Source organism: Alligator mississippiensis, chromosome 5 (genome assembly GCF_030867095.1).
Source record: "Alligator mississippiensis isolate rAllMis1 chromosome 5, rAllMis1, whole genome shotgun sequence".
In the NCBI taxonomy this organism is placed as follows: domain Eukaryota; kingdom Metazoa; phylum Chordata; order Crocodylia; family Alligatoridae; genus Alligator; species Alligator mississippiensis.
The window spans coordinates 131,687,831-131,713,171 of NC_081828.1; the positions used below are offsets into that span (position 1 = coordinate 131,687,831).

A 25,341-nucleotide genomic window follows, 5' to 3' on the forward strand; every position below is an offset into this window, starting at 1 on the left:
TCTTTAAAAAAAGTTAGAGGCACTACAGAGTACACACACAGCTTACATCTCTCTCATCAATGCAGACCCTTCAGGTCAATTTAATTCATGATCATTCCCTAAATGGGAACTCCCCCTCTCCCAAGACTAAAACGCAAGGGTCATAGTTTACCCAAAAATCCTACTTCCACAACTGAAAAACCAGGTCATATTTCATATCATATCAAGACCTGATGACAGGGGCCAAATTCAGTGGCTGCAGTTCCACTGAAATCAGTGCAGCTGGCCTACATGTGTTCATGCTGCATCTGAATTGGACTCCATCAATAAGTGAAGTATGGAATTTAAAAACACTTAACATTTTTAAAAGTTGTTTTAAGCCTGTTGACATTCCCTCATAGGGAAGAATCAACTGATTCTTCCATTCTCTCAAAAAGACCCTGTAGTCTACTGGCTGGCCCTTGTGCATGGTCAAGATTCATTTAGTATTTGGATGGGAGACCTCCATGAGGCTGGGGATTCAATGCTTGTCACTCTTGCCTTGGGAGCAAATTTGAAGGAATGACTCTACAAGTTGATGAGGGCTGTGTGGTACTGGGCAAACTGTTTAAAGTGCTCTTTCCTGAATAAGTTTCAAAACAGAGGTCCTGGCAAATTGTAGGAACTAAAAATTGAGGCACCAGAATTGCTCCTTGACCATTGTCAGGCTCACAACTGACTCATTGGAAAAGCTGAATTGGTTCACGTCCCAGGACGATGGTGAACCTGGATTGTGTCAGATTTTAAAATAAATTCTAATTTATTATAAAATGCTACTTTATTTTGGAAGGAGTTTTACTTTCACTTTGTGCAGATTTGAAAACTTCTTCAGGTATGAGGCAGTGGTGAATTAAAGCTAGGTACAGCCATTACACTTTTACTGGTAAAAATGATTGGAAACTGGTCTATACCTGTAATAGAACAGAAGTTCAGCACACAAAACTGTTTGAAAAATGACAGAACCTGGTCTAAGATTTGTCCTCCCACCAAAAGACGAGTGTGTTCTGTTTGCTGCTGATCTAAACTACACCACGCAAAGAAAACTGCAACTTAGATCAATTCCACCTTGGGCTTTTTGTATGTCTGTACTTGGCCTCTGTGCCTATGTTTGCATTAATCTATACAAGAGTGAAATAAGAACTTGGTTTAATACACAGAACACACTTTTGCATTACATGGAGCTAAACTTAAAAACTAAGTGCAGCTATACACCTGTTCCGGGCTGAGGGTAGAGGGCGTTTTAATTAGAGCTGCACTCTGGAGCCACTCTAATTAAAATACCTGCAGCGTCTCATGCACTCAGTGTCCCACATTTCAAAATGGTGGCAGGGGCACTTTAACTAAAGCTGGTTCGATGAGTTTTAGTTAAAGCTCCCCCACCACCATTTTGAAACATGGGGACGCTGAATACATGACACGCTGCAGCACGCTGGAGCCTTCCAGCAAATTTGAGTCTGCTCCAATGTCTTCTAATCAGAAAGTGTCACAGCACATGTCACAGTGCCCTGTAGGTTTAGGGAGGAACTAATTGTCTTAATGGCAGAAAACACTACTGTCATAGTCACCACAGAGATCGGACCTGGTCTGATTGCCAACAAAGAGCTGGAACCACAATTAAAAAAAATAAAATTAGTTGAAGTTATTGAAACTTTCCATTACTTAATGTTTATCCTTTTTTATTATGTACTTAAAGTTAGAACTGTGCCGGTCATAGCACCCACTGTAAATGAGTATACCATGGATATCTCAGCATCCATTCAGAAATTATTTACCTTGTCCTCTCCATTTATTTGCAGGATATTAATTCACCATCTAACTATTGCCCAGTGACCCCTAAATATGCGCTCAATCATAACAGCACACAACTTTGTGAAGGATAAATAGACATCTGTGCAGAAGACATAATTGTTTACATTTAGTAAACAAAAATGTATAAAGTGTTTTAATGAACTCAGTGCACTCAATGTTTAATGAAAATTCAGTCTAAAATTGTTGTTTATTTAATTAATTAGTAGATTGAGGACTCTTGTAATATGTTTATTTCCAGAATGTAGGTGGTAAATCAAGGCTGGGTATCAGAGTTAAGGTTGTTGGTGGCATTCAATTAGTACATTTCTAATAACAATTAATTTATAATAATGTTGTTTTAAGTGAGTATCTATTTGCTGATTAGGAAGCTGAAAAAACAGTTCTAAAAGACTGATTTTCATTTTGGATATTTTTAAAGCCAAGTTAGCTTAATTTCTTGATATTTTACATATATTTGACCTGGATAAGAATACATTAATTACATGTACTATGCGTGGAATGTGTGGAAAATAAGATTTTTTCCATCTGAATCATTTCCTGCAATGAGTAAAATGTTGAGAAGGGGGCCACAGATGGATCGGGGTTGGTTTTTTGTTTTTTTGTTTTTTGAATACGCAACGTTTTCTTCTAAGTGTAAAGTACTGACATAATGTTTGCTTTCAAGTGTAAAGTACTTTCACGATGACTGATGGCACACCAGAGACTGGAAGAAAAGAATGAGAACATGGTTTTGATCACCATTTTTTAAGCCTTTAAGTCGGATGGGGAGTTAATTTTACAATTCCTGTCATCATGGGTGCCAGACATTTTTGTTCTCCCTCATTTAATATCAATTGATTTATCATATTCTCCCAAGAAGAATTGAAACCCTAGGTAGGAAACAAATTGGGAAGAACAGCTGAAATGGAGGTGGCTGAACTGGTCTGTAACATGCCTTTTGAAGTTCATCTAATTTTCTCCTTGTAATGGTTAAGAAATAAATGAACCAGTAGCACCTCATTTGTTCATATAATGCATTGCAGCTAGATCAAGTAAAACGGAAAACATTTAAAAACACACACATAGACAGAGGCCTATGTATTACTGAAATCTTTTCAAGTCCACACACACTTTGATTTTCAAGCTTTCCCAATATAGCAATCAGATTTTTTAATTCTGGTTTCTAAGGTCAAAGTTATGGGAGAAGACATAACCTGCCTGTCAGCTGAGGAAAATGTGCCCCATTCCATGGAAGAAAAGCATAAAATTGTCAGCCCCAACATCTACAACACTCATTTGAACCATACCTATTACTGCAGGCCACTGGCTGATGGAGGGAAATAGTGGACATGACCCAAGTGCTGTACACTATGGGCTAGATACAAATCCCACAGATGTTATGGGAGTTTTTCTATGGACTTCACTGTGGGCTTTAGGTCAGCCCCTACTTTGAAATTTGGCTTGGTGCCTTCATGTTGAATGAAATTCTACACACAGGCTAGCAGCAGCAGCAGTCACCATTTTTCCACACCTCTTGCAAGTTGGCACCCACAGTGGCTGCCCCAGTGGTCCCAGCTGAGTCACGTCACTGAATTATACTAACCAGATTTCTTTCCCCCTCTCTATGAAGGTGACTACAGATGTGAATTCAGCAACTACTAGCAGTAACCCATCTTCGCTGTATTCACTCTTTACATGGTTAAGAGGAGTTTCTCAAAGCTAGGACTTATGGTTTTATCCAATACTGCGAGAAAACTCCAGCTGACTTCAGTTATATGGTCCCTGCATCCGGTAGTGTCCTCTAGAGTCTGAAAGGTTCTCCCCTATTGACTCTGACACTCAGCTCTTCCTTCTGTGCCAAATCCTCCTTTTATTTATAATGGTAACGCTGTAGCATAAGGGAATTGAGCAAGTGGGAACATTTGGCCTGTTGTCTTTAAGGCTGGGCTTAAGATATATTTTTTTTTTCTATGGGAATTTTATATTTCAGGTTGCTTTAGGAAGCAATTTGGACTGCACTACATGAAAGGCACTAAAGAGAGTAACTTTGCAATGTACCAATCATGGGGAACATCCTCCTCTGTATATTGAAGCCAGTTATATGCATTTGACCTTTATTGTACGACTATTCTTTTGTTGAATGAACAAACAGGGGCAATAAAGGGCCTGCCCTGAATCCAAAGACAGAATTTGGCTAATTTTATCTTATGACAAAAAGCAAGATGATGCACATATTTTTGTAGGATGCTAATGTTTCATGTTCATTTGCTTTAATGTTGCTGTCACTGAAAAGAGCAGCATAGAGATCCTGCTGTCTGTGCAGTAAGTTTCCTCTTAGCTCTTAAGCCTCACTAAGAGTTTGACATCCTGACAAGACAGAAGCACACACTGCAAAATCATGCTGTGCACAGTACATCATTCAGCATCATACCAAGCAGTTGTTCTGTTCATAGTCCAAGCGGCTATTTAACATGAACCTGGAATCCTTCTCAATGACAAAAATCAATCCCTCTCCTGTCTTGCTAAGATTTTCCTGGACTCTTCATCTTAGTGACTGTTACCAATCTTCAAAACATTTTCAGCCCTCCCTATCAAAAACAAACTTTAAGCCAGAGACTCATTACCCCTAAATGTCAGTGTTTATGTGGAAAATCCTGGATAAAGGAATGAAAGGTATTGAATAAAAATTCCCAGCCACTAATGTCCATGATAGGTTGACATGAGCTATTTCAAGATGACACTGGACAATAGGATTGATGCGATTTCCTGAGAAGCTGCCCAATTTGTTTCAACATCTCCAATGAACAGAATGTATGCAGGCTATCTGGCTTAATTGAGCTATACTAAATATTAAAACCCAATTAGCGCATGCAGTCCATAATGCAATGGCTATGAAATTAGATACGATTCTTGAAAGAAGCAAGGAAAGGGATTAGTGTAATAGAGTAGGTTTTTGCATTTGATAATCAGAGTACTGGAGCAGTAAAGTGGGAAACACTCTTTCCTTTACAACTCCAAGAGGAAAGACCCCAACAGCTGTGTGGCAGAGGCCAAAGTTATTCACCTGACTCAGCTGGCAGCCTTATGAAGCAGGTCGTATTAGCTTCTGCTCAGAAGGGAAAAAGATTTTTCTTTGTAACAATAACAAAAGAGCTAATATGTGGGAAAGGAGGCCCTACGGGGGAAAAGCCAGCTCAGGATACAGCAAGACCCAAGCAGATGGTTGAAAGGCATGGTTATGCTCCAGGACAGTCATGTTGGAGTTGTTGCACAGAAATCCAAACAGAAGCAAAGGAGATAAGATATGTAAGAAATAGATGATGTGTGTAATGGGGTTCCTGCCAGGTATCAGCCCCGCAGCAGTATTCTGCTTTTGCATAGTTCAATTAAATGGGTCTGCAGCCCCGCTAATCACTCACTGTATTAGTAAGCAACAGCTAGAAATGTAAAGTTGGGAGCAAACTTTGTTCCGAGCTTACTTAATTAGGAGCATAAATCTTTGAAACTGTTATTTGACATCAAAGCCACATGAGAGACAGATGAAGGGTTCAGGCTTGCTTGAGAACAAGTTGTTATTTTAGCCATTCAGAGGTTTATCTACCAACCTTTTCTTGACCCTTGATTCTTGGTATTCCCTATCCCCTTTAACCTCTACTTCCAAATCTGAAATGAAAACTCTTTAAAGAGAGGGAAGATAAACCTGTAAATCTTACTTCTTTCCTGCAAAACCCTGAAAATATTTGTTTGATGCTCTGCATTTTTAATTGCCTTCAGCTCTGACCTATAAAGTTAATTGTAGTTTCATAGTAGCTAGAGTCAGGAGGGACCTGAACAGATCATCTAGCCTGACCCCCTGCCACAGGCAGGAAGGAATGCTGGGTTCACAAGACCCCAGACAGGTGATTGTCCAACCTCCTCTTGAATTTGCCCAAGTTAGGGGCGAGGACCACTTCCCTGGCAAGTTGGTTCCAGATTTTGGCCACCCTAACTGTAAAATATTGCCTCCTAATCTCTAACCTAAACCTATTCTCCATCAGCTTATTACCATTGTTCCTCGTGACCCCAGGTGGTGCTGGGGAGAAAAGGGCTCTTCCAATTTGCTGGTGATCACCCCTGATGAGTTTGGAGACAGCCACCAGGTTCCCCCTCAGCCTCCAGTTTCCGAGGCTGAACAGGTTCAGGTCCCTCAGTCTCTCCTCGTAGGGCCTGTCCTGCTGCCCTCTCACCAAATGGGTGGCCCTCCTCTGAACTCTCTCCAGGCTGGCCACATCCTTTTTAAAGTGCGGTGCCCAGTACTGGACGCAGTACTCCAACCGTGGCCTGACCAATGTCGCATAGAGGGGGAGTATCACCTCTCTGGACCGGCTTGAGATGCATCTTGAGCCATACCAGCATGACAAGATATGGCTGGCCTTGCTGGCTGCGGTCTGGCATTGGCGGCTCATGTTCATCTTGGAGTCAATAATGATTCCAAGATCCCTTTCCGCCTCTGTGCTTTCAAGAGGGGAACTCCCCAGTCTGCATGTATGCTGTGGATTCCTTCTCCCAAGGTGCAGCACCCTGCATTTGTCTCCGTTGAACCCCATCCTATTCTCATCTGCCCACTTTTGTAGTCTGTCTAAATCTAGTTGCAGCCTCTCTCTCCCTTCAGGTGTGCTCACCTTGCCCACCACCTTAGTGTCATCAGCAAACTTGGACAATGTGCTTTCAACCCCCTCGTCCAAGTTGCTGATGAAGATGTTAAACAGTACGGGCCTGAGGACTGAGCCCTGGGGGACCCCACTGCTCACATCTTGTCAGGTTGAGTATGACCCGTCCGCCACTACTCTCTGGGTGCGCTCCATCAGCCAGTTATTTACTCATCCAACTGTGTAGGCATCAATGCCACAGTCACTTAATTTATTGATGAGGATGGGGTGAGACAGTGTCAAAGGCCTTCTTAAAGTCTAGAAATACTATGTCCATGGTGACACCATCATCCAAGGATTTAGTTACCTGGTCATAAAAGGCAATCAGGTTGGTCAGGCAGGACCTGCCTTTGATGAACCCATGCTGGTTGCCCCTGAGCATGATCTCCCCTGCTGATTTTCTCCAAGATCTTCCCTAAGACCGAGGTGAGGCTTATGGGCCTATAGTTACTTGGGCCCTCCTTCCTCCCTTTCTTAAAAATTGGGACCACATTAGCCAGTTTCCAATCCCCTGGCACCTGGCCAGATGACCAAGAATGGTCATATAGTCGGGCCAAGGGCTCTGTGATGACCCCTGCCAGCTCCCTCAACACCCTTGGGTGAAGGGCATCTGGACCTGCAGATTTAAAAATGTCCAGCCCTTCCAGAAGATCCCTAACTACCTCTGTGCTGGCCCAAGGCCTGTCAGAGCTCTCTCTGAGATTGCCCCTACCTCTGGCAGGAGGGATGTCCTGGTCCCTGTTCAAGAAAACAGGCAAAGAAACTGTTAAAAATATCAGCTCTCTCATCTGGCATAGCCACAAGATTACCATTTGAATCTGGCAGGGGCCCTACATTGCCTGGTGCCCTCGTCTTGGTCCCAATATACTTGAAAAAGAACTTTTTGTTGTCCTTTATCCTGGACGCTAGCCTGAGCTCCATCTCTGCCTTGGCCTTCCTAATAGCCCTCCTACACTCATGGGCCGAGGAGGAGTACACGTCCTTGGTGATAGCCCCTCTCTTCCACTGGTTGTACGCCTCCCTTTTAGTCCTCAGGCATTCCTGAACGTCTTTGCTGAGCCATGGGGGTTTCTGAGCACTCTTACCCCCCTTGCTTCTCTCAGGGACTGTTACCCTTTGGGCCTGGAGGATCTCCCCCTTAAGGTACGACCATCCCTCATGGACTCCCATCCTCTCTACCTTCTGGGCCCTCGGTGCATCCCCCACTAATCTTTGAAGCTCATTGAAGTTGGCCCTTCTGAAGTCAACGGCTTTAGTCTTGCTATAAGCCCTTGATACCCTGCACTGGATGGTGAATTCCAGCGGGTGATGATCGCTATTGTCCAAGTGGTCAAGGACCTGCAGCCCCCTCACCAGGTCATCCCCAGTGTCCAGGATCAGGTCCAGCAAGGCGTCACCCCTAGTGGGGCTGTGCACCTCCTGGATAAGGTGGAGGTCTTGTAATACCAGGAACCTATGCAAGCGGTCAGACCTGGCTGTCTGCTCCTCCCAGCAAATGTCTGGGTAGTTTAGGTCACCCATGACAATGACATCCCTTGACCTAACTACCTCCATAAGCTGACCGGAGAAGTCCCGGTCCAGCTCTTCCCCCTGGTTGAGGGGGGGAAGTATATACAGTACAGCTGTATACAGTAAATACAGCTGAGGGCCTGATATTATACAGCCTGCAGGACAGATCCAGCCTGCAGAACCTTTGGATCTGGCTTTGCATCATTCAGCAGTGCAGGATTCCCCTTGGGCCATGTAACACTGCACCATACTGCAATCAGTTGCCTGGGATTTTGGTGGAAGGGGAGCTCTGCCTGGACTGTGCCACAATCAGGCAATGGAGGCTCTGGTGAAAGGGGTCTTTTGCTGCACCGTGCTGCAGCTAACCAGCTTGGAGAAACAGTGATGGCAGCTGAATCCTAATGCCTGTCATCCTCTAACCTGAGCTGGCTCATTCCAGCCCCACTCCTGGAAAATGTTGCCAACCCTTGTTCTAATCTATTTTAGTTTTATCTAGAACATTAATCCATTATGCACTGAAATTTATATTTTAAAATTAAACCTTTTAAATTGTGTAAATGAAATTATTCTAAATATAAAAGTCCAACAGAAGCAGAAGCCCCAAAGGAACTGCAAAAAATAGCAAAAGCAGGATGTCCATCAATGCTGCAAACATACTGAAAGCAGCATACACATTTTTCAAGAGAAGAGAACCCAGGAACTTCACTATACCCTGTGGCTAAGTCCTCATGTAGTGCAGAGCCCCACTTGCATCCTTTCATTCCCTGGAGCTGCGACTTTGCCCCTGGTCAGGATGCATTCAGTTTTTTTTCTGACTGTTTAATGTGCAAACTCCATGCAGACATAACATTTTTGCACATCACACTGGGCATTCTGAAGCCTGTTACCATCTTGAAGGACCTGTACTGCTGCAGGTTTTCACCTGACTGCTGAGACAAAGATTTTTATTGCTTTTTCTACATGAGACTATTCTTCTCATGTAGAACCAAGTTTTCTCCCCACTTACTTTTGCACTAGTATAACCCCATTCATTTCAGTGGTATTACTCCTGATTTATATAATTGTAAATCAAGCCCTCTGTATATAGAAAACCAGCCATTTAACCTATGAATGAGCAGGCCAACACCCTCAAACAACAGCTTTCCACAGGCCTGTTTGCAGCTGTCATGGGGATTTCCTCTATGACATGCAGAAGGTGCAGCATCTGGGAAACAGCTCTACTTGCATCTCATTTCTTTACCTCTTCTTATGCACCCCAGTTATAGAGTTGGTGCTGTATAGGCAACCTTTGGAAAGCAGCCAGGTCACAGCTAAATTTCACTCTGAAGTTAGGATTAGGTTGCAACCAGAGTAGTAATAAGCACATTGAAGAGCAGTGAAAAAGCATGGAGCAGTTAATTTTACTAGCAGTACAATCAACAGGACTTTATATGACCAACAGCAGCATTTGGTGCCATGGCTAAAAACCTAGCTTCTGATTGGTAATACCCTTATGTCAACCTGTGACACCTACTTGTGTCCTGTGGGCTAAACTGTTACCTTTTTCATGCACACACCCTAAAGTTGCATGAGAACTAGAAAACTGTTACCATTTCAACAGACTGGCTGATATGGGCCAGTCCTTGAGGATCCTCAAGAACCATTTTGCAGTCACAGGCCCTGAAAGGGTATGCAGCATGTTCTAATGAACACACACACAACTCAAATAGCACTTACCAACAATCATGTGGTTGCATACATCACAAAATGTGGGTTTTTTGAAGATGTGCTCCTGAAAAACGTGAGCCTTGTTGTTTTCTGCCTGCTGTTGGACTTTGGTAGGGGTGGAGGTCTGGTTCTCTGAGCTGGGGAGCTGGCCAGTGCTGGTGCTCACCTCAGGCGGCAAATCCACTTGCAACTTCACATCACTGTTAGTCCTCTGAAAGAAGTTGTCTGCACTCTTGCTCCGTAAACTTTTGGTCTTGAAAGAAAGTGATCGCTTCAGTTTCTGCAGCTGCAATACAAGGAACAAAACAGTTGTAATAACTTTGACAGCATGGTGGGTTTTTTTTGGGGGGGGGGGTTGGGGTTTTTTTTTTTTTTGGTGCATTGCTGACTTTGTTTATCCATGTAATCCTCTGATGCTCTTAGAATATTTTGAATGGGTTATTCCATGGATAGGACTGGCATATAATGATTCTTCTGCAGTGAACTACCAAATTAGCTCCAGAATCAAAATAGCAATTTATGAATTAAGCTTGAAGCCTGTTAATAGAAAACCAGTCACTCTAGTTGACTTGACTGGAAACCTCTATTGCTGTCTTATTTCAGATACAAAGACAAAGACATTACAAGCAGTAATGCACGTACATCCAGAATATAAAGGAGAATATATGCTCCTGTAAAATTAAAGTGCAAGTCACCTATGAACAGGCCACAAGCAGCCCATAAAGCCATTTCAACAATAGCCTTTAAATGGTGTTACAAGACAGCTGAATTCAGTAACATAAATTAGGAATATTTTAGTGTCTTAATTTACAATATGGTGCAGAGAAAATGTTTATTGTGGCATTGCCAAATCAAGAATTTTTTTTTTTTTTTTTTACTGACAATCTGCAAGCTTTTTACATTTATTTTACTGACACACATTTTACACAATGTAACTGTAACCCTTCTTCAGACCCTAGACTAAGGCTGGATTCAAATTTAGGGTTTTGACACCAACTGTAGCAACATGACAATCAAAAAAATTCTTGGGTTGGCAACCCCGGCCTGATTGCAACAATCATTTTACACCATACTGCCCAACACCAAAAAGTACCTTACTTCAACACCTGACACTCTTTGACTGAACCTGTTACCACTGCCAGCCCTGCTCCCCTGCCCCAGCACAAACCCCTAAGGACTACTGCCCGCCTATCTGCAAGGTGAGCAGTGTTACTAGCAGGGATACAGCAGTCACACCTGGCTGGGGTGGGAGGTAGGAAGGAAACTAGAGACACTTCCGTGAGCCACAAAGACCTGACAAGAGCACCATGCAGGGTTTTGCAATCCCAGTTAGATACCAGATGGCACTGCCCTGCTGCATCTCTCCTTCAACAGTGCCTTGAGCTTCTTTCTGATGATGGAGCTTCAATCAAGCTTTGGTTGCTTAGGTTTTTTTTGTGGTATTTTTTTAAAATGGATTTTATGGATTAGTGTTTCTAGTTTTGTTTTGTTTTTTTAAATGGAGTGTCCATAAATGTATGGACCATTGGCAACATTGTTTTATTGGCTTTGATACTTGGAGTTCTAGTTTTTAAAAGAAGAAAGTACTGAAGATCAAGAGCTATCATGTCATTTAGTCATTATCAGAATACTGAGCAGCAGATGAAAGGCATCATATGCTCAAAGTCATACAGTGTTACTTTCCTGTAGTTCAGGCTGCCTATTGTACCGTGTCAGTGCTCTCTCCAAAGGATTAATGCAGATCTGTCAAGGGCACTAAGTGAGGCATAGCAGCTACTGTTATGGGCATTAGAGTTTGCAGGTTGACAAGCTCTGCAGTCTAAAGAGGACAAGCAGTTGGGGGGAGGGGGGAAGCATGCTAAGAAAAAGTTAGCATACTTTTACATCTACTTATCTCTAACAGAGATAAGTAGATGTAAAAGGAGGTGCAGATACTCATCTCTAATCTACAGTACCTCCCTTTCACCATTCATGCTACATTATTTCAAATGCAGCGAAGATGGAGATTATTCTCTTGGCCCGTTTGTCATAGGAAAGACATTTTCCATGTCAAGCGGAGACGGTCTGTGGTAACCAGGAACAGTAGTTTATACTAGCAACTATTTAGACTAGAAATACTGATGATTGGGTGCGATTGTTCAAATGAACACGTAGGAAAGAGATCACATATTTTTCCTCAAAATTTGTGGTTGCATTTTGCAACCCTTGGGGTTCTGTTCTGCCCAGTTTCCACCGTACATTGTCCCTACTTATTAGGAAGCCTTATAAGTGGGCAGACACTTCATACAAATGATGCAGGGTAGCCTCTACTCCACCCTTTACAAAAATATAAACAGAATAAGGCAGCTATCTAAACAGTCGTTATAAGTACACAAGCACTTCTTCTGGGTTTCCCAGTAGTAAATCCCATCAGTGTTACTGCCTTACCTCATATCTCCAGTTAACAGTGCTCTAGCTTGCTATACTATAAAATTCTCAGCACCTCAATTTTGAACCCTGCTATTTAAGTAGCTGCTTCTTTTAGGCTAATTGAATGAATTAACCCAAGAGATCCCAGCAGTCCTTCAAGTGTTGCTTTCAGAAAACATTTCTTTCCTGACTGATAGCAAGGACCCAAGGATGTTCACCACCAAAGTAAAAGCTTTTGCTCACTCCCGTTACTCACTGGTAGAAAAGAGAGATGAAATGGTTAAATATCAAGCCCAAGAGCAAGCTAGTTGTGGATTTCTGTAGCTACATCAGCAGAAGCTTAATACTTTCAATCACTGCATCTGTGAAACACAATATAATCACTCCAGTAAAATATGTGACACTCTCCTCCTCCCCCTCCCTTTCCCTTAAACCACTGGCACCTGAGATTAGAGTCGCTACTGAGATTACCTCATATCCCTACTGACAGTTATGAGCTCAACAATAATTCACCTCCTTGCTATTGAAGTGGCTCTCACAGAAATCACACCTAATTAGTGCAATGAAACATAGAGAATTACAGCAGCACAAAGTGACTGTAATGGCATTCATTATTGATTTGCCATCCATTTCTACAGTGCCACATGAAGTTAATTAAATCTCAGACATGACTATGTCTGCAATAGAAAGAAGACTTAGCTATAAAACACAGTATTTATTTTACCACAAAACAACTGCCTTGTTAGTTTGGCAACAGATTGAGAGGGACTGATTTAATCTTATTAGCTCAGTCTCAGATACACTGTCATTTCCACTGAAGGCATTTTACTGCCTGGACAGAAAGACCCACAGTTTTAAAAGAAAGCTGTATTGCAACCTCCCATTTTTTGTATGAGTAAATGTATGCATTAAGACTCATGTAAACTTGAAAAGTGCATGCACCAAATGGTAGAATTCACACCCATTTGGATTTGGCAGGGCATGTTTTGCACATGTGAATTTTCTTGTTTTATATGCAAATACAAGGGTGAAAAAATATATTATAAATTATTACATACATACAGTAATGAACACACTGCATTTTTTTTTTAATCAGCTTGTACTTTGTGGCTTGAATGACTTGCTTGTGTAATATATTTGCAAATAGTATATAAATGACACCCTATTGATCCTATCACTGCTTAGTATCCACTCTGCAGAGCTACGTATGACAGTATAATGGGAATGATCAGTGAGAATTTGGTGTCATGTTTTCAAAATTTCAGGTCACCAAAGTACTAACCTGTTATCACCTAGCATTAAGAACCTGGTCCATCAGAGAATCCTTATGCTGTAGGTATTTAATAATCTATTGTTACTTCTTATTTGCCTTTACTGGAAGGAACCCAATCCAAACAAAAAGCTATAAGAAGGGAAAGTAACTACAGACTTTTGGTGAAAATAATTCAAATTGTAAAAATATAAAATCTCAAAGTAGCATTATGCTGCAGTCAAGCAAGCATAGTTTTAAACATTCTACTTCCACTCTATCATTTCAATTTGCCATTGTTTAACTTAGTTCTTTCTGTTGCTAACAAAGCTTCTAAAAACATGCACCGTCTGCCTGATTTTGATCTTACTTATACTGATGTAATGCAGCTGCGATACCACTGACTTCAATGGAGCTAATGTGATGCTCAGCTGGTGTGAAATAGGAATCAAGTCCTGCACATTTATCTCTCCAGAGGAAAGAACATAGTCACAGAGTCAGGATTCCTAATTTCTCTAGACAGTCAAACCCATAACAAAACACACCAGTAAGCTCTGGATAGATCTAAAGACCACTGAAATCTGGATAATTCTGAGATAGGGCCAAAATCATGGAGGGGAGGGAAACTTTGTTTCTAAATCAGCCAGTGATACTTTTGGTGGTGACAGCAGGAACTTGGTAGCATCATTACCAAGTCCAAACATTCAAATATCATGAGATGGGCTTGGAAAAAATAATGAGACTTGCTGAAATAAAGATTGCCAATAAGTTAGACCATGGATTTGTATAGGCTGGTTTGGGTATGGCTGACCCTGCCTAAGGCGGGGTTGGACTAGATGACCTCTGGAGGTCCCTTCTAGCCCTACTTCTCTATGATTTATGAAAAATCCAGAGGTTGTTTGAAGTCATTAATTTGGATTTCCTTTTATGTATCGTTCTAATCTGAAGGATAAAAGTTTAATTTTTTACAATGTATTTTAAAATAAAAGCTGAGATTCTTCTGAGTACAAAGTGGGAGTTTTAATCAAAACACTGTGAAATTTGTGATAAAATCATGAGAGCTGGCAACTCTGGCTCTCCTGGAACAAGAACCCTAGATTTAGAACCCAGGATGTTCCTGTGGCTTTGAAATTAGGCAAAAATAAATATCCCTCATTAAAACTATGATATCATCCATGCAAACTCACTGACTGCACATATTGTACCCTGGGGCCTTGACACAGATAACTGCAAGAGCCAATTTTGATTAACCTTTACTTGGGTATTATGTACTGCAATCCTCCTGTTCAAGTTTCAAAGGCTCTGACAGCTTCTTTACAAACAATAGCTTTACAGTGTTTCCAGAGTTCCTGATTCTCCATGTCCCTCAAACCACAGACAGACAAAGAGACTGGAAAATTTGAACTTAGGTGTGAGGAGATTGCAAAGTGAACAGCATGTAGCTGTGCCAGGGCTGGACCATGTCCTAAAGTAGCAAGCAGCCAACTGCTCATCATTTCTTTGGGTTGAGATGCACACAGAAGGGGTAAGGAGTTCAATTAATTTGGCTCCCTCTTAATTCTTGTTTCATGCAATTTAACAGCAATGTCATTCTGTCCAGACAGCAAAATATTTTGTCCAGGCTTTTGTCCCTTGCTTTGTTGCTGTAACATCCTGCTCTCCGACTTCTAAGGCACAGACATTACCCAGTACAGTCCCTCTCAAACACCTATTAAGATCCTGTCTCTTCCTCACTGAACTGAGTGGTCCAAGCCACTTTCAACCTCTTCACTGGTGCCGTGTTTCCCCTATGTCAAGTTTAAGTTTCTTGGTCTTTCCTTCAAGACTTCATTTCCTCTAGGTCCTCTATGAGCTTAGCTGACTTTATTCTCCTTCATGCTGTCCTTCACCCCCTCTTCTCCATCAACAACATCATCCTGGGGAGTACAGAGGAGTAAGTGGCAACTCCCTTTTTGGAAATTCTGCTCTGACATCTTGAGCAGTACATTTTCTACCATCTTCTACCTAGGCAGCCTCACCCACTTACTGAGCAATGGAGGCTGACTCTGGCCCTACCTACAAAGTGAGGCCAGTAAGGGCTGCTACATGCTCAAGATGTCAAGTCTGTCACTTCATGCACTGAAGGCCATACAGTTAAGTTTTTAGCTCCAATTGCCTTCTCCTTCTCCCACCTCAGGACTCAAACATACAGTGAGAGAAGAATTTCAATTTTTGTCTTCTGTTCTTTATTCCAGTGTTACTGAAAACAGGGAATAAATTACAAATAATGAAGAAAAGGAAATGGGACTAAATAAATAACCCACAGTTTTGTCCTTCAGCTTACCATAATGCAACCCTTTGCAACCTCAATTTATTACTTACGCAGCATTAAAAAATACTTCACACATCACTGCCAGATAAACATCCACTCTGTTCTGAGTACTTTTTTTCCACTCTGGCTGGTCACTTAGATTCAAAATCATTCAGATACTTACATTGTTGCAACAGGCAAGGGCCAAAAAGCATTGGCTAGATTCACGTAGATAGTATGACAAGCATACAATACTCCAACATAAGGGCTCAAACCAAAAAAACATTTCAAATAAGGGGAAGAAGAAAAAAAAAAGACAAAGGCTAAGTGCAAATAGTTAAAAAGTCCAAGGTTGAATCCATTTAATCTTCACAGATTAGTGTAAATTAGGTAGATTGAATTGATAAGCAAGTGAACAGATCATCACTTTTGATTTTGGAAATGCAGCCATATAACTTCAGTAGCTCAGGCCAGATGCCAGGGAGTGCTAGAGCACACCTTTCTGCTCTGCTAGAGCAAACTAGGTGGGCTAAGGCTAGCCTGCCTACCTTGGGGGGTGCAAAGAATCCTGGGATGCTGGGGTACTGTGAGTTAAGTTGAATCTGGAAGAGATCGGGGAAGGAGTTTCAATGAACTGATATAACCTAAATTAGTGAAGTCCGATACTACCTCCATCCAGGTTTATTTTAAACTGGTTTTGGCCATTTTGAGTGTGCACTGAACTTCTGTTGTGTTACAGATTTGAACTGGTTTCTGATCACTTATAGTGGCTGGTGTGCAATTTCTGTCCCTAGCCAAAAGGAAGATACTAGTCTGAGTACATTCTGTTATTTGGAACTAGAAGCATTCAAGCCATAGTGTCATCTTGTGCAATGCATTTTATTTTTCTTCAAACGTTAACCAGACTTCTTAAAGGACTGCATGCTATAAATTAAAATATACAGGGGCATGTCTTCAGCTGGTGTCAACTGAGTAGCCAAACTGATTTGGCATGAACAGAGCTACACTGATTTACAATAGATAAGGATCTGGCTCACAGTAAAATGCTCACAGTGTGCCAGCATCAAAGGTATTACTTCGTAAAATCAAAAGGCAAACTTTTTCTTAAGCTCAGTTCCAAAGCTTTCCTGGCTTTCATTTAAGAGGGCATGGCACTAAGATTTTAATGTGTCTTCATTAATGCTTCCCAAAGCCTACAGATCTCACTTCAGAAATATTACATATTTTTATTTGTTTAATGAGAGAAGCAGCACAATCAATAGTACTAACCACATAGAAGGATATTTTAAATGGTCATATGGCTGGGGATATTTATTTGCAAAAGCTCCCTGATTTATTTTTTAAAAATGCAGGTGTCATGATTATAGATAGGCACTTGAATAACAAATTGGACTAACTGTACTGACTTCAGTTAACTGAACTATAACAGCTGAGAATCTGGTCTATAGATTTGTTTGAGAGCTCTATATCCAGCCTTTTTGGGAAAGCACATTGGTCTGATCAATAACAGACAGTGACCAGTACTGCAGAATCTTCTGTGAATGATATTTGTGTTATTACCCTGAGCACATTGCACGGACGGCTTTAGAATAAATGTATTTAGTTTTGCGTTAAAAAAAAAAAAAGTCCCTAAGTGCCTGCCTGGATGCTGTATTCAACTAGTCATAGGGCAAGCCTTTTACATAGTGTGTAATGATAAAGCTAGGTAGGTGGCATTTTAGAGATTCATTAACATCTCTTGTTCACTTATATAACAAAGAATGACAATGCCTCCAGATTGTACCCTTAGCTACTACATGCAGCTTTGTGTTCCTATTACTGTCACTCTTAGTTTTCTGTACATTGTATTCAACACCTACCTGTAGAGCTTGTTTCTGCAAGGTTCCTTTTTAGAGTACCTACCTGTAGAGCCCTGTTCCTATTCAGCTTTCAAGATTATGAATTAGAAGACTGGTTTATTTCACATTTGTAAAGCGTCCAACACTATCCTAATTGGTAACTCTGGATCTTACGAGATTAATAATGACTAAAAAAGCCTATGAAACTCAGTGCAGCAAATCCTGACAGATAGTGAACCTCTCTGAAGTCACTTCAAGTGGCAAAGACTCAGCCCTCTGCAGGCATCCTCAGAGAAAGTACATGTGGATATCTACTCACTGGACCTCAAAGCATGAAAATTTGGATAAATATCCAAATTTTTGTTGGCCTCATTGAAACCTGTCCCTATGTTAAAAATCTCTTGATATATTAATATAGTTAGCTGAAAATCTCAGCCGATTCTTAGTATCTCCTTCTCCAACTAAACTGGAAATATTCCAAAGCACTATGGAACTTCAGGATTGGCAATTATATGAATAAATGCAAACTAAAGAGGAAGGATTGTTCATGAGAATTTAGTGCTGAAGAAAGATGTTAGATGGACAGTTTTGGAGTCCGGAATTTCCTCTCTGTTCTGGGAACAAATTCAATCGTATAAAATAGAGTGGGCCAAAAAAAAAAAAAAAAAGGTTTCCGAGTTGTGGAAAATTTTGTGGTGCTGAAATGTGGTTTCAGTTCAAATCAAGCACAAACAAAAATGTTCACAATTTCCAGCCAACAAGAAACCCCACACCCTGGAGCTGGCCAATGAAACCGAAATGCTTGTCAGTTTCGTTTTGAAAAGAACAACATCAATTTCACTGACAGCTACAGGGGGGCTCTGAGACTATCTCGGCTCTGGAGATCACACAGATTGCCTCAGTGTCAGGAACCCAAAGCGTCCCACATTTCCAGACTACTCAGGTAAAGAGATCCTGAGCTTCTAGTGTCCTCACCTTAGAGGCAAACTACCAGAAGTCTGTTAGAAAAAGACCTTGAATTTGGGAAAAATTCATCACACCCAAGCTGCTTTGAGTAAAATAATTTTGGACTAAACAAACTGAACCACCTCTAGTATCAAGTCTCTCAGACCAGCATACTTATACCAGTGTGCTGGAAGGGCCCGTGACATCCTTGGTTTCTGCTGAGGCTTCCAGCAAGAATAGTGGTTGCAATTGGGTTTCCATGGACACCTATCTAATGGGAGATTGTACACTAGAGCCCAGATCATTCATATCCAGGTGCTTTGTAGCTTGCTTAACTTGCAGCAGATAGCTGAAATAAGGATGAGCCAATCAGCCTTTTGTTTTTACATCAATGATGCTAGTTCTCCACTCAGATGGACTTAATCAGAGAACTGGAGCCCTTTGAAATAACAGGTGCCATAAACAACATCTCAGCACATCGTGAAACCTATGCAGCTGTTTGTTGCAGATTGACATACCCCGGCTTACTTCACAAACCCTCAACTTCACAGTGGAGTTAGGAACTTCAAACTGAAAAGCACCTGGATTCTACATGCCTGAAAAGCAATACATTGTAGATAGACAACTTAACGGTTTTCCAATTAGAGCTAATGAGAAAATGCTAAATTTTTTCATTGAAAATGTTGAGTTTCTGGTGAACAAAATCAAACACCAAAATACTTTGACATGCTGCTGCACTGCCTCATGGCTGGTATAGTTCAGACGCCTTCTGCTCCTGTACATCTCTTCTCTATTTGCCGAGTTCCCTAATTGGACTGTATCTCTGTTGTAGTGCAAGGAAGTGGTACGTCTTGGCCATCACATGGCCACAGTGAATAATGGAAAATAGAGTCCAGGAGGAACCCAGTTCAGGAAGAAGATAACATGAGGTATCTGAACTAGAGCTCTCAAAAGGCATCACAAAAGCATTTAAGGAACCAGGTTTTTAGATTTTTGGCCAAAGCCCAGGTACTTTTCTAGCTTTTTTGACAAAATAATAACTTTTTTTTGCAGAAATCAGAAATTTCATTTGGTCAAGAACCCAATTTGCCCATGAAGAGCAGTTTTGTTGACAAGTTTTGACTAGCTGTACCTTTACGGATGCTTGGCTTACTCCCAAGCCAAATCAGAACCGACAACCTAGAAGCAAAATATTCTGTTAGCAATTCCTGAAATGCATAGGCTCTTTTAGAATAACCACAGTTCGTCATACATTTTCAAACCACAGAACAGGTTTGATTTAGGTTCAGGTGGATGAGATGTGTGGGGAAGTCAAGATTTAGTGTGTGTGAATTGTTCATTCCTTGTTCACCTTTATGTTCTCTCTCAATAGTGAGAACCAGGGAATCTAAAGCCACTGTTGTGATTTTTCAGCATAACCTCTTAGCTCATCTTTCAAAATAAAAACGTTAATCTAGTTTCGCTTAGTTTAGCATCCAAATCACAAAAATTAGATTAAAAATCTGAACATCTGCCGAGGTTGTACTCCACTCAGTAACTGTCAATTCTTCTTCCTTTGTAAACATGTACATAAGTCAAAACACATTACAATTTAAACTAAACAGAGAACATCTATGACAAAAACAAGTTGTTTGTTTTGTAACAGGACTTGCAAATGCATCATCCCTTCCTCTTCTTTTCATGTCTCCGCTAATGAAGAGAGCTGCTGGCCTATAGAACAGGCAAGGAGTGTGTAAATGTGGTGAGCTGCTGAAAGCTTTAACGTAAGTGGTAATAGCTGCAGCACTGCTTTTAACCATTTAGCTTGTAAAACCACTTCATGCAGTAACAAACTAAAAAACCCACCAAACCCAACAATATTGTGATTCATTTTGTTGTCAGCGTCGGTCAAGTGAATCTTTCTTCTGTTCCAACCAGAAGTTAAACATGAAAGCTGATGCATTAAGTAACAGAAGATTCATGATAACTTCATCCTTGTAACTTTTGTTATAAATGGATACCATTTACTAACTTCTGGTTTTATACTTTGGATTTCACTTCAGGCACCTGGTTGCTAAGCAGCCACTCATCTCCATTCTTTGTCCTCATTAAGACCAAGCACATGGCTAGTATGTCCTTTGCCTCTTGACATACACTAAATTTGAACTGTTATATTTAAGGTCTCACTGGGAATTTGGTATTTCACTGCTCCACTTGGATATCTCTTTTCCATTTCAGCTTCTAAATGGAACAGTGATTTCCCACTGGCAACCTTGATTTAGTCATTCACTAATCTTCCCTGTAGGGGTAATGGGACAATGTGTTTTTGAGATTAAAGGGCTAGTGTAAAGCCATAAAGCTTTATTGAAGTCTATGCTGATTTATATCAGTGGAGTGTCTCAGTCCTGAGGACTTTATAATGCAAAAATGATGTAGGGGTTATTTTTTACTTCTCATGAGTAATCCCACCGGAGTCAATGAGATTATTCATGTAAACAAATTGACCAGTCATTGACCTCATATAATGATGCATGTGCTTTCATTTCCATTATTAGGTTTATTTTGCCAATTATAAAAAAAAAAGAAGAAATAATTAAATATAAGTCCACAAAAAATGAACAAACAAACAAACTTGCATCTGTGCTAAGGACATCCTTCATTTAAAGAACCCTACCCCTACTAGAGAAAGCTCTTGCTAGGTTTGTTTGCTGAAGTGTTTCCTTCTTTGTAAAGCACAGCTGTTTTATAAATATTTAAGCTGTGGCATTCATTTTGCTATGAGTAGGAAAATACATTTGGCACAGAGACTGATCCCAGCTAAGGGCAAGTGAACATTGGCACCAGACCCCACATATAATCTTCACATTTGACTTGTCTTGAAACAAAAAGGAAGACCTGGAGCTCTACTGAGAATTGCTATAGTTAATATTTGGCCATTACCGCCACTTCTCTTTATGGGGTTTCACACTTCCCCTGTTAAAACTACTTCAGGAAAAAAAACATACGAGTGCTCAGTTTGGCAATAAAATTGTCACTGGGCCAAATCCTAAAGGTCTTTACTCTCTGCTAGCTCCTGGTGAATTAAGTGGCAATTATGCCTCCGTAAGGGCTTGAGGAGTTGGTTGTGGTATATCATGTGTTTTAAAGGGTGAAAAATTCCTTTTTAGCTCTTCATTGTTGACAGAAGCAAGAGAGTTTTTAGCAGGAAAAGGCCACCTGGGCTCAGCATGCCTCCCTTTATCTGAATGATCTTCATACCAGCATCTTGATTTTTCTCACCATTTTAGTCAATCTTCTGCCTCCCCAGAAACAAATATGAATGTGTCTCTGCCATCTGAGTCCTATGCTCATTAACCTCTGTACAAATTCTTTCTGTGAGAATTTCCTATTTAGTAGCAGAGCTTTAGCAGTTTTAGATTTTGGTGTCTCATCTTACCGTCAGAGATGGACCTGAATCAAGATCTTGGAGCACGTTGTAATTTGGGAAAGTCCTGAAACTGAACGTGGATGTGGGTGGCATGCCTGATTTAAGCCTTTGCACTCTCCTGCATGCTGCTCTGTGTTCCCTCCTCTCCAGTTACTCTTTCCCAGAAAGCTTTAATTCAGTTGAGGATTTTTTAGCTTGACTCCTAGTATTAGTTCTTCTCCATGAGAAAACAATAACATCTATTTATGCTTTCAGTTATTTAAATGATGTCTCTTAGGGCATTATTACCCATTATACTTAGGAAATGTTTTATTTAGATTGTTGCAAGCATTGCTACAAGTTTGAAAGTTTTTTGAGCAGTTGAATGGTAATGCTTACTATGATCTAAATAAAACAAGTCCTAAGCGCTGGAGCTGTTGAAGGCTTCCGTGCCTTGTGGTGCAACATTGGGGCCGGACCCTGTTAAAGACTGGTGTGGTGGGGACTGGGACTGACAAAGAGCTGTTTGTTGGTTCCAGCTTCCCCATGGCTCTAGAGTGCCCTTATTATGTCCGTGGAGCAGTCAGACGTTAGCTTAAAATGTGTTAGGTAATACAATCTGGAGATACTCGTCGCTGAAAAAATTCCAATTTGCTATGCTATGATGGCACTTAGCATATGTTTTACTGCTTGCACACTCAGGACATTTTTACACATGCTCCCAATGCAGCGCAGGGCATTTTTAATTAGCAAGTCGCTCTAATTAAAAGTGCCTGCACTCATGTGTACCGGTGGCACAGTGCTGAGAAAGTGGTGATGGTGCACTTTGAACTAAAGCACATTGAAGGTGTTTTAGTTCAAAATGCACCACAGCCATTTTCTCAGAGCAGAGGTGCATTGCGCCGCTGGTACACATGACGTGCAAGGCTGCCAGAGTGTATCTATGTATATGCTCCAGCAGACTTGATTAATTGAGTCTGCTCTGACGCACTGGATTTGCAGGTTCCCCCCGCACATGTGTAAGTGACTTTGGACGCTAGCATTTTAAGTGCAGTTAATATGTGCTACGTGTAAGGACCTTTCAAGTTGTTTTTTTTTTAAATGTCTCCCTCAGCCTTCCTTCATAACTCAAGTCTTTGTGATATAATGTCATTTTCATTGCCTTATGTTTCAGCTTCTCCTTACAACATAAAAACATCCCCTCCTGTTGCTGTTTCAACCCTGTTTAGCCTTTATACTGCCGGTGAGCCCTATAGTTTGAATAGTTTGAATAATTGCTCCCACATCAACCTCCTGGATTTAGGAGCTTTTGTTTTGTGGGAACAAAGTCTCCTAAATCCAGAACAGCAAGTCCATGGTTGTATTTAGCTCATGTTTCTTAGCTTGGTTACTTGGCCCTAGATAAGGCAGCAACTCATTGACAAATGCAGTGTCAATCCAAAGCCTTTGCAGTGTAATTGCATATTCCCTATTATTTGTTTTGTCTCCAATTTCAGTACTGTCTGCATACTTAGAGAGCTAGTATTTAATTCCTACTTCTAAATCATTTACATATTTTGAACAGTTAAAAATGACTCCTACAGCACCAGTTTCCTTCAGTAAGCGGTTTCCAATACAGTATATTTCCGCCTCAGTCAGCTCCTTTGTCTCGTGGTTATTGCTACTTTACGTTTGTTTAGCATCAGTTTGATCAATGCTTTACAAACAGAGGAAGCCAACACTTAATTGAAGAGGACTTCATTCTAACTTGGCAGAGAATAATATTATTATGTATATAGTGCCAAATACTTGCTTGGCACTATATAGATATGATGCAGCAGCTGTGCCTGCATACAAGACCCTGAACATTTAAATATATATAGACATAGGTGATGAACTGTAGAGTCATGCAACATGTGAATTTATCACCTCACTGGGCTCGCTTCCCTTAGGGCCGCCAATCCATTGCTTCAGTATCTGTTTGAACTTTCCAAACCCCAAAGAATCTTTAGACAGCTGTTGTTTTAACACAAGCAGCCTACACAACAATAATATTTCTCTCCACCAACTACGGAAACTTCCTTCCAAAATAATCCCTGGAAAAGGTTTGGGATGGACATGATTCCCTGTACAATTGTGTGTTTTTATGCTGAGATAGCTTTCCTGATGTAAAATCCTACTGGAAACAAGCCATTATTGTTTTTATCTGAATATAGAAAGTCAAGGTAAACAGCAAATGGGTTTATAGGTTTGATGTGAAATAACTACATCAAATAAAAATTCTAATCCTGCAGTGGTGCACCATATAGCAGATATGGAAGCCGTGACACTTTTACAAAAGAACCATATCTGCTATATGGTGCACCACTGCAGGATTAGAATTGGAAACAGTAAAAATTTTTAGTTTCTTACTGAAATGCATTGTTGTTTCCTTTCATGGAAAAGTCCTAGCCAACAGACCTTAGAATTGGGTTTTTTTTGGTATGGAGAAATCTTGTTTCAATGATTTTAAAGGTTTTTGCAGCACTCTTAGGACCCTGTAGAATTGGAGTCTTTGTAAGAAAGGCTTGTTACCCACAAAAGGCTAAAAAATTATCTCGGTATACTTTTTGACCCTGCAAAATATTCCCCAAATAGTGTTTCTATAATATGTGTGTGCATCCTGGATTTGGTATGTGTTGTGTAGAGAGAGAATTAGCATGCATTTGGGCTGGTTATGAATAATGATCCCATTACAGTCGTGTATATATATACATACGCATCTTTAAATGTACTTAGGAGTGGATTTCATAGGAGAAGTGTGTTTAGAAGAGGAATAGTTTATAGGATAGTGTTCACAAAGATCTTTCCCCAGAAGACAATAAAGCGTATATATAACTTCAGCTGCTGAGGGGCATGCAGCATGTGTAAACCAGATTTTCCTGGGAACACCCCAGCCATCTTTTCTCTCTTGCACAATCCAGTTTAGAAATACAGTAGCATTTCTAAGCAATGGGCTTCTTAAAGTGTAATGGCAACTACCATCACTGCTAGGCCATTGGCTGCACCCTCCCACAGCCCCAGCTGCTCAGGGTGCAAACCCTGGGTGTTATGTTTCTGCAGAAATACAGTGTTGAGGCCATTCTTGAGAACATGCTTGAGAGCACCTTTATAGGAACACCCCAGAGTGGCCTTACTGCTAGGTTCGGATTGTGACAGGAGGAGCCACTGCACAGGGAATTCTTGTGAACTTCCTGCCTGGGTATATTGCTGCCATACCTGAGGGCTAGAGATAGAAGTCACACAAACTGGTTTAAGTGATCAACATTGGTTTAAACCTGTAACAGAACAGAAGCTTAGAGCACATAAACCAGTTTCAAAATGACTGAAACTGGTATAAGATAAACCTTGTTCAATGTAGTATCAGACTTAACTGATTTGGGTTATACCAGTTTATGAAACTCGGATCTCTTCCTGGTTGAAGTTAAATAAGAGTCCCCCAGCATCCCAGCATACTTTGCAGCCCTGGGTTTGGCTGTGCTGTGCTGTCTGCTCCA

The 25,341-nt window shown here is 40.9% G+C and overlaps 1 protein-coding gene across 2 annotated transcripts in view; it reads right to left on the bottom strand.

The window, feature by feature from the left end:
* The window catches only part of STAC (SH3 and cysteine rich domain), a 121,148-nt gene that overhangs the window by 81,291 nt on the left and 14,516 nt on the right, over window positions 1-25,341 (bottom strand). For both annotated transcript variants that reach the window (XM_019483455.2, XM_014602501.3), the window contains exon 2: window positions 9,720-9,996. In XM_019483455.2, coding sequence (XP_019339000.2) covers window positions 9,720-9,996 — 277 coding nt within the window. The remainder of the gene's footprint in view (window positions 1-9,719; window positions 9,997-25,341) is intronic.